Below are 12,966 nucleotides of genomic sequence, written 5' to 3' on the forward strand. Positions count from 1 at the left end.
CTGTTACTTATAAAAAATAATATTTATTAATTTTTCTTGTCATATTTTTAAATTATTCAAGGACTAATTTGTCAATAACATATTCAACGATATTTTTGTAATCTTTCGGGTAAGGAATTCATAGTTAACCCTTTTGCTCATCTAAAATATAAGCACTACTAGCACTGATGTGAGGTCATCAACACATGACCCCCTAAAGAATAAAGAGTGCGATAGCATTGTAGCAACAAGCTAGAACAAAGTACTAAGACAAGGCCAATGAGTTATAGTTTAAATGTCATAGTCTCCCTATACTTAATTAAGAGGTTGCGGGTTCGAGTCTCCTATCTTTGGTAAAAAAAAAAAAAAAAAGAACTAAGACAAGATCAAGGATTGTTTCCCCAATTCTTAATCTAATCACACTTGTATTGTATCAAACCCTATTTGTGTTATTCCTCAGCTAAGTAGTCCAAGATAAAACCTCAAACAGGTATTAATATTGGATGATCAATAAACAAGAAATCCAGTAGCAAAGAAGAAGAATATCAGCAATAACAGCATAATCTGGCATTAACATTATTCAAATAAATAGGAGGTGACGAAAAACAACTACGAATAAATTCCCTGTAGGTTTCATCTCAATTTCAGTACAATTTTCAGCCACATAAAATGCACTTCAATATAGCAGCAGATCTAATAGTCTAGACAAAACTAAGAAACTCATTATTTAAGAAAAGCGTGAAAAGAAGCAACATAAGACGATTAACTGATAATCTAATTGCTTAACCAGTAACATAACCAAAAGAAAGATTCAATAGATGGAGTAATTCTCACTTGCCCCGGGCCAGAAGTTCTTATAGACAGCCTTCGCAATGGGGAGAATGGCGACAAGTGCAATCTGGAGCTGGTCTGAGCTACTTGTTCTCACAGTGATCTGTCCACTGAGCTTGTTGTTCAATCCAGCACGAACGGCCATCTTATAACTTCGTCCAAGTGAAAATTGGGACTGAAAATTGGCTCCCAAAGCCAAGTCTCCTCTCCACTTCACCAAAGAAAGGCTCAATGATGACTGATCCTGGCCAACTGGAAAATCTGCCTCTCTAAGCCGCACTTCGACATTAGCACCATAAGCAGCATCACCTTGACAACGCACGGTCCCTGTGCTTCCCACCAATACTAAGCGTTTTCCGAGAGCTATTTGATCCTCAACTTTCACCCCAGTGGAAACGTTCTCACCCAAAAATGTCATAGAAAACCCAGCAGCAGTTTTATTTCTTTTGAAATTTTTGAATTTTGTCTCTCCTCTAACAATGTAAGCCAGCTGCTTTCCAATGTTTTGAATGTCAAACCCTGCCATGGTCGATCCATTTTCTCCATGTTTCGCAGCTACTGATGAATCCAAGTGTATGCTAAAGTCTTTCTTGTCCTTTGTTATCTGAACAGTGACAGCAGTAGGGAATTTATTGATGATGGCTAGACTCTGTTCAAGGTTTACACCATCATAACCACAATCATGGTCCCAACTGTGAGTATCTAACACTGGCCTTGTCAGGAGCTGAGAAGTTGGCTCTAGGAATCGATATCTATAGGCTGGGTTATCACTGTCAAAGGACGGTGGAAGGACCATATCAGGCAATGGAACTGGCACAGCAGCTGGAGCTCCATTCTCCTGATCATCTTCGTCCCCGTAACCATAATCATTTACAGGGGGAGATTTGCCTTTTTTCTTTATCTCTCTCATCCTCCTCAACTCGTCTCTCCATTGCTTCCTCTGTAAAATCTTCACTCGATAATCATACTCATCAAAATATGCTTTTTTCTGCTCTCTGTTAAGCTTAGCAATCTGAGATTTCCTCAGGGGTTTAAATGGCGGGAGTTGGTCATATTCATCCTCATCTTCATCTAGATCTGAATCAGATAAGTCAGCCATTTCAATATCAGAATCAGCATTGTCAGCTCCACCTTGATCAGCAGGGAGCTTTGGGTGGGAACGTGATTGCAACAACCAAGATAACAAGTATGGAAGTGGCGGGGCACGAGTGCGGAAACCAAACAGTCTGCGGTGGTCAAATGATTCTTGAGTTTTTGAAAGGTTACCAGCTTCAGAGAGAGTCTTCATTGAATAGCATAGAAGCAACAACATTGGTCTCCAAGTTTGACCATTAGGAAGCACTTTCTGGCCATCTCTATTTTTCCGACAAGAAGGATGGTTTTCAACAAGAGAGACTGGATTCATCAAACTAGGATTCATAAGTCGCAGGTCACCAACAGCTTGTCCAATAGTCTGTTGAACAATGTGAGATCTTTGAGCAACAAATACTTCATAACTCAATGGGGCACCAGACGGCCCATCTGGGGGAGCAGAGGCAGCATGGGTCAGAGTGACTATAACATTTCGCCAGATGGATGGACCAAGGGCACCGGTAATTGATCTTAACAATGGCAAATCATTCAGATCCCTAGTTTGTAGGTCCAGTCGATCCACATAGAGGACAATATCAGGGGGAGATTTTTTAGTCACCTTCTTCACAGTAGCCAAGACTTTACTATTGAATCCTTGTTCCAAAGCTGATGACCTCAGACCTGGTGTGTCAAATACCCTTATCTTCACTCCATCAACCATCCCAACAATTTCCGTCACAGCAGTTGTAGCAGGACCATATGCACTGAAGCTGGTCTTCGTTTCACCAAAAATTGAATTGATTGTAGCACTCTTGCCAACACCCGCTTTCCCAAGAACCAGTATATTTATAGAATAATTTAAATCATCTCTTCCCTCAGCTTCAAGCTTGGAAGCAGTCTCCTTTGCAGCATCTAGGCTAAATATTTGGCCAGTATGCCTCCCTGCAACAAGTGTCAACCGGTACAGCACCTGTGCCACTATTGATTCCTCTGTGGTGAACCCCATTCTCTGAACCAGTCTAAGGTACTTAATTCTGATTTCTTGTAATTTCTCCAGTTTCTTTTTCTCTTCTTTACTCAAATTATCATCAGATTCCGTACTGGCTCTATTAATGGAAGGAGTAAAAATATTAGGACGATTTGGTCGCATAGCAGGCTTACCAGACTGAAGTGACGAACCCAGGCCAGCCGGGCGATCGACAGAGAAAAGCCTCGACCCGTCCTGAGAGGTTATTGTGATGCTACCACCATCTTGTCCCCCACCGGATGCTGCTTTCAGAAGAGCTGCCAAGGTAGCAGTATCGAACAGCTCCTTCCCATCTCCTTCATCATCAGTTTCCGCCTCTTCTTCCTCCGAGTCAGTGACAATCTGGCCATCAATTCTTTCATCATGTGAAATCTCTCCAGCACCTGCTTGTTGCTCCAAATCCTCCAGCTCCTTCTTGGAGGCTTCATCAGAGCCGCCAAAAAATATTCCTTCTTCACCCTTCTCATCAGACACCGAAACATCTATTTCTCTATCCCCAATGTCCCCCTCAATGGCACAAGCCTCTGCATCAATGCCATCTTGCACAGCCTCAAGATTGCAAGTTGCAACTTCCGAGTGTTCCCTATTCAGAACAGCACTGTTAACATTCTGAGCAGACTCAGCATCATCTCCACCTGCAACCTTATCAACAACATTCTCGCCACCCTGCTGAATCGGATCAAAGCCATTATCGAGGCTCACAGGAGCAGGAGGCTCCAGCCCCTTAATCTCAGACTCCTCAACTTGTTCCACATTATCTCCAACAACAGCCACATTAGACCTCAAAAGGTTAACTTCCACAGAGTCAACAAGGGCGTCTCCACCACTAGTAATCTCAACATTACCATCGCCGCCATTTTCACCAGCAAAAGACTTAGACTTACCATCATGTTCAGATTCCACAACCAAAGAATCATCGCCTTTCTGTGCATCAATCAGCGACTCATCATTCTTTTCTTCCTCTTCAGTAGCAAGAACAACCCTCTCCCCTTGTTTCTCCTTCTCCTTCAATTCTTGCACCTCTTCAACACCGACATCACCACCAGAAGACTCCATAACCACATCACCGGAATCGCCCTCCTTCACCTCGCCCAATTTCTCACCGCCGCCGCCGCCGCCGCCTGAACCCTCATCAGAAACAACCCCGTTATCGTTATCTTTGTCATCATCATCATGAGCATGAGCATGCTCGTCATCGTCGAGCGTTACCTTGGCAATAGGTCTGTCGCCGTCGGGGGTTGAAAATTGCGAAGAAGGTTCATCGGCATCAGCGGGTTCATCTTCCAATTTCGGGGTTCTGCCATCGGGATAGACCAGAATGGGCCTGGTGGGCTCCGTGTCGAAGTCCTCGGCGTCTTCGCCGCTGAGAAAGCCTTCATCGTCATCTGAGCCCAAAGCAGGCCCATTAACGCCGTTTTGGAGCTTGCGGTCAGTAGCGGATCTTTCGAGGGAAGAAGAAGAGGAGGGAGGAGGCGGAGAAAGAGAGTCAGAGACAGGGAGAGAGGGAGAAGCTTGGGGAAGAGAAGGGTCAGTGGAGTCCATGGAAGAAGAGAAAGAAGAGATAGGTTTTGTGGAAAGAAAGGGATAAGGTTTTTTGGGTTTGGGAAGTGGGCGAAGAAGAAGAGGAAGGGGTTTTAGAAATTAGAAAATGGAAATAGGCTTTTGCTGTTGCTGCTGTTGCTACTAATTATATCATATCTTTTTAGGAATCAATTGCCCAATCACAGTGCAGTGAATGAAGATTAGACCCAGATACATACCGTTTCCCACTTTCGTACTAAAACCAGCAACCCCTTCAGATTTTTTATTTTTCTTTTCCAGAGATATTTATTGGAAAAATGCTAAAAAATCATCAAAACTTATTATTATTTAATTATTAATATTTAAAAGTATAGAATAAAATATATTATTAAATTATTAAACTAAAAAAATTAAATTAATAATTAAATAATAACTAAAAATAATAAATTTTAATAGTCCTAATATTTCTCTTTTTATAATTTATAAATTGTATTGTTATTCAGTAATTAAAAACAATAAATTTGATGAGTTTGGTTTTATATTTTCATGTTTAATGTAAGGGATTTTTTTATTTAAAAATATGAAGTTGTTTGGACACACAAATTATATGGTGACATTTTTTATATATTTAGTGCCTTTGCAAATATCATATAATTATTGTGTGTGTTAGTAAGTGTGATTTATTTTTTTTGGAATGAGCAAACTAATTTCGGCCGTGTTTGATTTAGTTTTGGAAACGGAAAAAAACCTTCAAGTGTATTAAATAATTTTTTTTGTTCTGAACATGGAAGTGATCTTGAACAATTAATTGAAAAAAAAAAAGTAAAGTATTAAATTGGTCTCCTAAGTTTGGGCGTAATTCTATTTTGGTCCTTAAGGTTTAAAGTGTTCTATTTGAATCCAAAAAAGTTTCATTTAGCATCAATTTAGTCCACAGTGAGGTCAAAATTAAATAATTAACAAAATGTCCTACATAACAACAGTACAAGAACAAAATCGATAATCTGGAGAATAAGTACAAGCTCCAGAGGCATAAAATCAACCATTGATACATCAATACATTTATTTATTATTTTTTTTATAATATAAATAAAATATTTTCTATAAAACTAAAGAAAATGATAAATAAATGTATTGATACATCAATGGTTGATTTTGTGCCTCTGGAGTTTGTACTTGTTCTCTAGATTATCGATTTTGTTCTTGAACTGTTGTTATGTAGGACATTTTGTTAATTATTTAATTTTGACCTCCTGTGGGACTAAATTAATACTAAATGAAACTTTTTTAGATTCAAATAGAACACTTTAAACCTTAAAGACCAGAACAGAATTACGCCCAAACCTAGGGACCAATTTAGTACTTTACCAAAATTTATACTTTCACCTAAGTTAAAGTTGTAGTTTATGCATTCACTTGTTATTATTGGGTAATTAATTGAAAATTTTATTTTCATCTTACCAACTCGGTTTCTTATTTTCTTCTTTAAAAATAGCACAAAAAACAATCTACCTGTATATCTAGTTTGCTATAATCTTTGGTCCCAATAGTTTTTTCATCAAGCAAACATAAATTACATTATATAAATTTATTTTTTATTAAAATCAAATTTAAAAAAATCAATTTGATGCAAACGGGACCAAACACACACTTCCTTCATTTCATGCAAGCATACTGCCTTCAAAATTCAAATGTCCCGATTTTATCCTATTGAAGATTCCTTCTAATAAACCATTATTCGGACAGAATTTGTTTCGTTTTGGATATTATAGTAAGGCTTAGTTTAATAAGATTTTTTGAAGTGATGTTTATGCTTTTTAAAAATATAAATTTTTTATTTTATGTTTAGTAAATTAAAAGGATCATGTATTTGTATTTATAATGTATATGTATTTACAATTTTTAAACAGTGCATGCAAGAGAGATTAAGATTGAGAAATTTTTGTAGTGTGTTTAGTGCAAAATGTATTAGATTGAGTTATATCTCAGTAGTATATAAAAATTGTATATCCAAATAATGGTACAGTAGTATAACAGTTACGGAGTAAATGAGTCACATTTTTTTTTTTTACCTTAGGAAAGAAGATAAGTTGGAGAGCCTTATTCCTCTCAATAATCAACGCTTCTTTCTTTCTTTCCATATGTGTCCAAACTGCTCCGAGCTCTAAATCTCTAATTCAGTAACCGTACATGTCTGCTAGAAATAAAGCCAACATGGTTTAACTTTATATTACTAGATTATAAGAAACATGAGTACTTTGCTTAAAAAAATTTAGTTTGATTTTGACTGAGATAAATATCTCTTTTTCTAGTTTCTACTAAGTATATATTTTACGAGAATAAAAGTGATTTACAGATGAAAAAGTCCTTCAAAAGTCAATTCTTTATATTTGGCTCGAGGAACTACTTTATTTTAATCAAACTTTAGCTTTAGTAGTTGACAATACTAAAACGTAACTAATAGACCAAAAATATTTAGTTTTTAGCGGCTAGTTTTTTCATTGGAATTGTCACCGGAAAGTGTAGAACCTGCTGCATGTATGTTTGCTAGTGTTAGAGAAAGGATAACGTGGTGGATGGGATTTCTTATGGTAGTTTTGTCATCATATCATGCTCTTGTTTTTTCTTTTTTTTTTTCCCAGCACTACGTGTTCCCAATTTCTCCCTCTCATTCCTCATCTGAATTGAAAGGTCAATAGTAGCTCCTACTTTCCTCATCCTCTAAATTATCCTAAGCTTTTATCAGAATATCAGAATGTTTGGCAATAAATTAAGTAAATAATACTCATATTTTAGCCGATGTAGCTCTCGAATTTTGTCACTGACAAGTAATCTGTTTACCAAAGACCATAGTTAATAAATAAATTATGGCCCTTCTGGTTTTCAAAAGTGCACCCAAAATAATTATTATTTGTATTGTATTTAATGAAAATTTTAGCATTATCTTTTTGCTCATTTAATTTATATGCACCATCAACCAAACATTCAATCTGTTTCATTACATCAACTATCTATTATTTAAAAGGTTTTACAAACATCATCTTCCAGGGAGAAAAAAGATGATGATGATTAGTTAGATATCCTTGTACTTTATCATGCATAATCGTTAAACTCTATATGCTTGAAAAGAAAACATAAACCAAAAGGAGAGAAGAAAGTCATTTACAATAATTGCAAGATTGAAGTACCATTCTGCAGTTGTCGACAACATTTTAGCAAATCAGTTTAGGTTCCACCTTAAAACTCCTTTTAACGTGTCCTCCCCTCTGACAAGAATGGATCAAAGGACATACAAGTACAACAATAGTCTGTCTAAATAAACATGATTCAACCAAACTTTCATCATGGCTTAGGATAATCTCTAACCTCTCCAAAATACCAGATACAAAGAAATACTCATCACCATAAAAATATCCCCTACCAACGGCTTAAAAGGCCAATAATATCTGATAAAATCACTTAAATTTACATTTTACCAGGATGAATGTGAAATCCTAAGGTACTACTACACAAAAGATATACCTATAGAGCCAGAATGAAGCAACACAGATATCCGCGCTGGTGTTATTTTGATATTGCGATATACAACAGGTCCCCAATTGTCTAAGGTAACGTCAGTTTCACCGTTTTAGACTGTCCTATCTGATGAAGTGATATCACTTTTATCAGAATTGGGGTTGATATTGCACTGTGATTTGTCAGTTGATGCCGCATCATTATGTCCGTTCTCATTTTCCTTTGCATTTAGGAATCGGCCTCCACATCCTCTTGCTCTTTTCAGCGCATGCAAATGCCGAGATTCATGCAAGTATGGCTGCAAGATTTGTTCGAAGAATGAGTGAGTACCTCAATCGAGGTAGGAATTCCAGCATACATGGAAATATCAGAGTAATTTTTTTCATGAAGGTACAAAATCAACATTAGCATCAATAAGCTAGAAGACAATGCAATCTCCAAAATTTGTCTTTGCTTTTTCCTCTAATCGACAGATTCAGAGAATGAGATACCTTCCTATTCCTAATAGCTTTATGCTCTGATTCAGCTTTGGCACGGGATTGCCTTCGTCTTAATATACCATGATATTGTTTCGCATTTACAAACACAGGCTCCTCAAAAGCATCACTTGGCAGAGGAACACCAGCTTGCTGAATTCCCATTAACTGAAAATGGACCTGACAAATTTTGGTAAGTGGATTATCAGGAAAAGACACTCACATCAAGCACCACATGATTGCAAGAATCAACAATAAATATAAGAGTCTAAGAGAGAGAGAGAAAACCATCGGTTGTCCACCATATCCATAAGGCTGTGGGGCATAAGCTTGTGTATCATAGGGAGCAAAGATGCTTCTATAGTAAGGATCTGGATATGGGTAACCAGGTGGTGCCTTCAGTTAAACCAGAAAGAGAAAAAAAAATCAGTAAAATGCGTCAAAGTTTTAAATGGGGAAAAATGTCCCCACACACACTTTTTTAGGTGGAAGGTTTTTTTGGGTGGGGTGGGGTGGGATTGGGTGGGGGAGGAGATGATAATTCAATTGCCTGAATAACCAAGGCATACTTGCTACTTCAAAAGTGCAAATTACGTGATTCTGAACGAGCTTCTTACTTCTTTCATTTCACACCTAAATAACTGATACAATTTCCTGTTTAGGATCATCAACTCCCAGAACCACACACCAAAAACGAAAACATCCTGGTTTCATAAATCAACTCAACTAACCAAACACAACTTCTTAATTACTCATCTACATAGATAAGCTTCAGATCACAATGAAAAGGCTTAAAGCCTTAAAGGGATATTAAGTACTGACAATAAAAACAGCTGCAAATTATTATAAGATTGCAATTTTCTGGCACCTAGAAATACTTTCATATTACAATCCTTTAAAGTTAGCTTGTTACAAGACATGCAGAATTTCCCACCTTCAGAAGAAAAAATGAGAGTGAAAAGAGCCAATTTATTTGTGGTTTAGAGGAAGAATAAACCTTGGAGAAAATGTCATCATGACTTGATAACATTCAGAGTCAATTTGCTTCAATGACAAAAAATTGCCATGTATGTCTATTTGTTATACCTACAAGAGAAGCAAGACTCATTGGATGGTGTCCAATGGCTATGGCCTATGGAAAACAAAATATTCTTTAGGATTTCTCAAATTAATTAAGTAATACGATGCCAAATCAATAAGGACCGAGATTGTCAAATCACTGAAGAAACATATTTTGTCTTTTAAGATATAATAAGAAAGCACATTGCAGACCAGAAAGAAACTTAAAGCTCATACCATAGCCAGAACATCTCCAAGCTGTGCAGGTTTTTCAAACTGAACATTCTGGGAACCCGTGTCTGGATCAGAAGTTCCATTTGCAGAGGAAGACTGCATCTCTGATTCAGACTGTTGCTTCCCATCAGCTTCATTATCTGGATAAACATTTCAATACGATGATAAGATACTTTTTGTCCTCAGGATACCAGTAAGAACAAGTAACAAATAACGCAAAATTTCGGATAGTATAGAAAAGGAGACTCAATTTAAAATTAACAGAATAACTTAACAATCAACCTAGAAAAAGTAGAAGAAGCTGAGAAACAGATAAGCTTTTCTGTGAAGCATAGTACCAATTAAATTATAGGGAAGTGGAATATGTGTCATTATATGTCCTCAAGCAATAGACAAAAAGAAATAATTTCATTTTTGCTAGAAAACCAAATTTTTTTCAGCCAACAATGAACCAACAAAATAATGAATAAGAAAAGATTAAAAGGAGGAAAAGGGAAATTTAAAAGAAAAGAGGAATGATGGCTAATTGTTGGCTGAAAAGAAAGTTGGTTCCTAATCTTTTACCAGTTACATTTTTATTAACACAAATGATTCTATTGGATGTCCACAAAGAGACAACCCCAAGTGCATACTGATATTTTCATCCCATACCATCTGAAAATATGTTATTACCAAACCACATCCTGTACCTTCGACCATTTCTTGGTATTAAGAAATATAATACTTTGATTATACAAAAAAACAACACTAAAGCAGTCTCTATAGCATTCACAACAGCAGTTATGCATCTTTCCGACCACCAAGTTTACCCATTTCTGTCGAACAGGAAAATTTTCCTCTATCAACTCCATTAGAGCAGACTCAAGAAATAGCAAGAAATTTTTTTTTTTCTTTTTTCATTTTTTGTTAACTAAAACTTGGGACAAGAATGCAATCTACTTATTATTATGAATGAAAAAGGAACAATAAAATAATAATATGAATCAAAGAATATACATATGTAATACCAGTGATGTCATTAGCAGAGGTCATGATTTCCTAATCACCCTCAAACGTGCCCAAATCTGGAAAAAAGAACAGTCATTGTTAACCAAATTCAGGCTTATTGCAGCTACATCCCATACAAACAAAAACCACAGGTGCTTGAAATAAAATCCTAAACCCTAAACATAAAAATTAAATAAAATCTAAATGAGACATTACAAGTTACCATATATCTTGAGAAATTTTTGAAAGGGAGTCAAAGATAGTAAAACATCCAATTTATTGTCATGGATCAATCAATCTCTTGACTCTTGATCAATTTCAAAATCAAGAGAGTCGAGAAAGCTGATTCCAACATGTTTAATACAAATCCATCCACATTTCGTAAACACAACAAGGAAGAGGAAAATGCTTCAATTCCAGAGTATTTTAGTGGCAGGTTCAGCTACATATTAACATCAAGTGGACATTCTTGCTAATGATAAGTTTGACCCTAATAATGATGAATCAGGACACAATTCTAAAACCCCAATTCAAAACAAGAAACAGAGAGAACAGGACAACTGGATACCCTAAGGTTCTGTACACAAGTTGAAACAAGAAGAGGTCAGGTCAAACAGAAATTTTAAATTTGCAGGTAAGAGTGTAAGACCGGTAACAAAAATCACAGCTGGTGTCTTACTCCATATCCAGAAGATCATTCATTCAACGATAGAAAGCAAGCAAGAAAGGATAACATAACCAACCAACCAACCAACCAATAATAATCCAATTAGTGCATGAATTTCCCTCTAGTCTACCCGTCCGATTAGCATGCACAAGAAAGTAAAAAAAAGAACGAACAGGTAAAGGAAATAACCAAAATTAAAAACATAATAATAAGAAGACAATAAGAGAAATGAGGAGGAACAAAACCTGGAGTGAAGGAGAGTGAATAATTGAAGTTGATTGAGAAAGAGAGAGAAAGGAGGAAGGAATGTAGTTTATGGTGTTGGTGTTGCGGTAGCAGCAGAGAGTATGTGTGCGCTTTCACACAAAAACATACGCACTGCACTTCGCTGCACTAACCTGGGGCCCCTACCTATCCACAACAACCACCAATTTCTTCTCTCCCCTTTCTCCTTTTCCTTCCTTTTTCTTTTCTTTCACAAAATGTGTGGTTGCCAAATGGTTTGCTGACGTGGCAAAACAGAGATGTCTCCACGTTTCTTCGCTAATGACTCTACCGAATCATTACTAATTGGAAAAGTATATGGAGACAAAATGTGACCAGCCAACAAGCAAAGAAAACCGTTTAATTAAAATCACTTTTTGAATAATATATTTAAAAATCGTTTCTGAGATCACGGAGCACAAACTAAAATCCAATTTTTCATAAAACCCAAACACATTTTGACTGATTTTTGGCTGATATTTTGATTCCCTAGTTGTTCTCTTACTAATTAGGTTATGATGATACTTTAATTAGGTACGCACAACATTTAATTTAATTATACACTTTAATTTTGATATAGGGACTGTCATTCAATTATATCTGTTCGTTTAGATAATTATTCACGCGTTAATTTTTAAAAATAGTTATTTTAGCTAACAGAATAATATATAATTATATGTACATATAAAATTCATTTATATTATTCATATATTAAAATTAATTTTAGAGTAAAATTTCACTTCGATCTCTAACAATTTTACAAATTTTTTTCGCCCCTTAAACGAAAGTATAATCCTATCGCGACTCCTATTCATTATTTTCATCAGACATTCTGCCTCTTCTGTCAAAGTTTCTATCAACAATAGTATAATGACAACCTGACCCCTAATCATCACTAACATCTACCACCATGCTCTGCACTCTTTTTTTTTTTCTCTCCACCATTTTTGGCTACCATCATCACCAACATCCACCACTATTCTCTATTTTCGCTACACCACTCCACTGCCATCATTCTTCTTCTTTTTGATCGAACCAAAATCACAAACCCATATCTCTCTCCCTACTTCTCTATTCACTATTGACAATCCCGTGCCGCCACGATTACCCTCTCTCCCTTTTTTCTTCTCCTTATTCTCACAATCCCTCTCTCATTAGATTGTCCCTGTCTTTATTTAGTTTCATACTAAATTCCAAGTCTGCATTCCAAACAGAGAACTTTGTCTCTATTTGGTTTCATACCGATGCACCCCATAATCACCAACTCACTCTTTCACATAAAAATCGACACTTTAAGTAAATATCTATACTCATTCATCAAAATCTAGAAAAGG

General features: G+C 36.3%; 2 protein-coding genes across 6 annotated transcripts; both read right to left on the bottom strand.

Moving 5' to 3' along the window:
* Window positions 525-4,654, bottom strand: LOC107631083 (translocase of chloroplast 159, chloroplastic). The gene has a single exon (XM_016334409.2). The coding sequence runs from the start codon at window positions 4,448-4,450 to the stop codon at window positions 791-793; it is 3,660 nt and encodes a 1,219-aa protein (XP_016189895.1). The 5' UTR covers window positions 4,451-4,654; the 3' UTR covers window positions 525-790.
* Window positions 7,576-11,797, bottom strand: LOC107631082 (nuclear transcription factor Y subunit A-7). Of its 5 annotated transcripts, none has more exons than XM_016334405.2 (6): window positions 11,614-11,796; window positions 10,722-10,778; window positions 9,718-9,854; window positions 8,710-8,817; window positions 8,437-8,589; window positions 7,576-8,243 (listed from the first exon to the last, which is right to left on the bottom strand). In XM_016334405.2, the coding sequence occupies exons 2-6, from the start codon at window positions 10,744-10,746 to the stop codon at window positions 8,058-8,060; spliced, it is 609 nt and encodes a 202-aa protein (XP_016189891.1). In that variant the 5' UTR covers window positions 10,747-10,778; window positions 11,614-11,796; the 3' UTR covers window positions 7,576-8,057. The 5 variants fall into 5 exon arrangements, with proteins under 5 accessions (XP_016189891.1, XP_016189889.1, XP_016189890.1 ...); XM_016334403.1 differs by having other exon boundaries at window positions 8,437-8,601; window positions 11,614-11,794; XM_016334404.2 differs by lacking the exon at window positions 11,614-11,796 and adding an exon at window positions 11,381-11,574 and having other exon boundaries at window positions 8,437-8,601.

Source organism: Arachis ipaensis, chromosome B03 (assembly GCF_000816755.2).
Source record: "Arachis ipaensis cultivar K30076 chromosome B03, Araip1.1, whole genome shotgun sequence".
Classification (NCBI taxonomy): Eukaryota; Viridiplantae; Streptophyta; class Magnoliopsida; order Fabales; family Fabaceae; genus Arachis; species Arachis ipaensis.

What these genes read in the sequence shown, in the direction of transcription:
- LOC107631083 (XM_016334409.2), bottom strand. Translation starts at nt 4,450, where the DNA reads ATGGACTCCACTGACCCTTCTCTTCCCCAAGCTTCTCCCTCTCTCCCT.
- LOC107631082 (XM_016334403.1), bottom strand. Translation starts at nt 10,746, where the DNA reads ATGACCTCTGCTAATGACATCACTG. An exon ending in GATATGGTGGACAACCGATG is followed by an intron (nt 8,602 to 8,709) that starts GTTTTCTCTCTC and finishes AAAATTTGTCAG; the next exon opens with GTCCATTTTCAGTTAATGGG. An exon ending in AAGCTATTAGGAATAGGAAG is followed by an intron (nt 8,244 to 8,436) that starts GTATCTCATTCT and finishes CAAATCTTGCAG; the next exon opens with CCATACTTGCATGAATCTCG.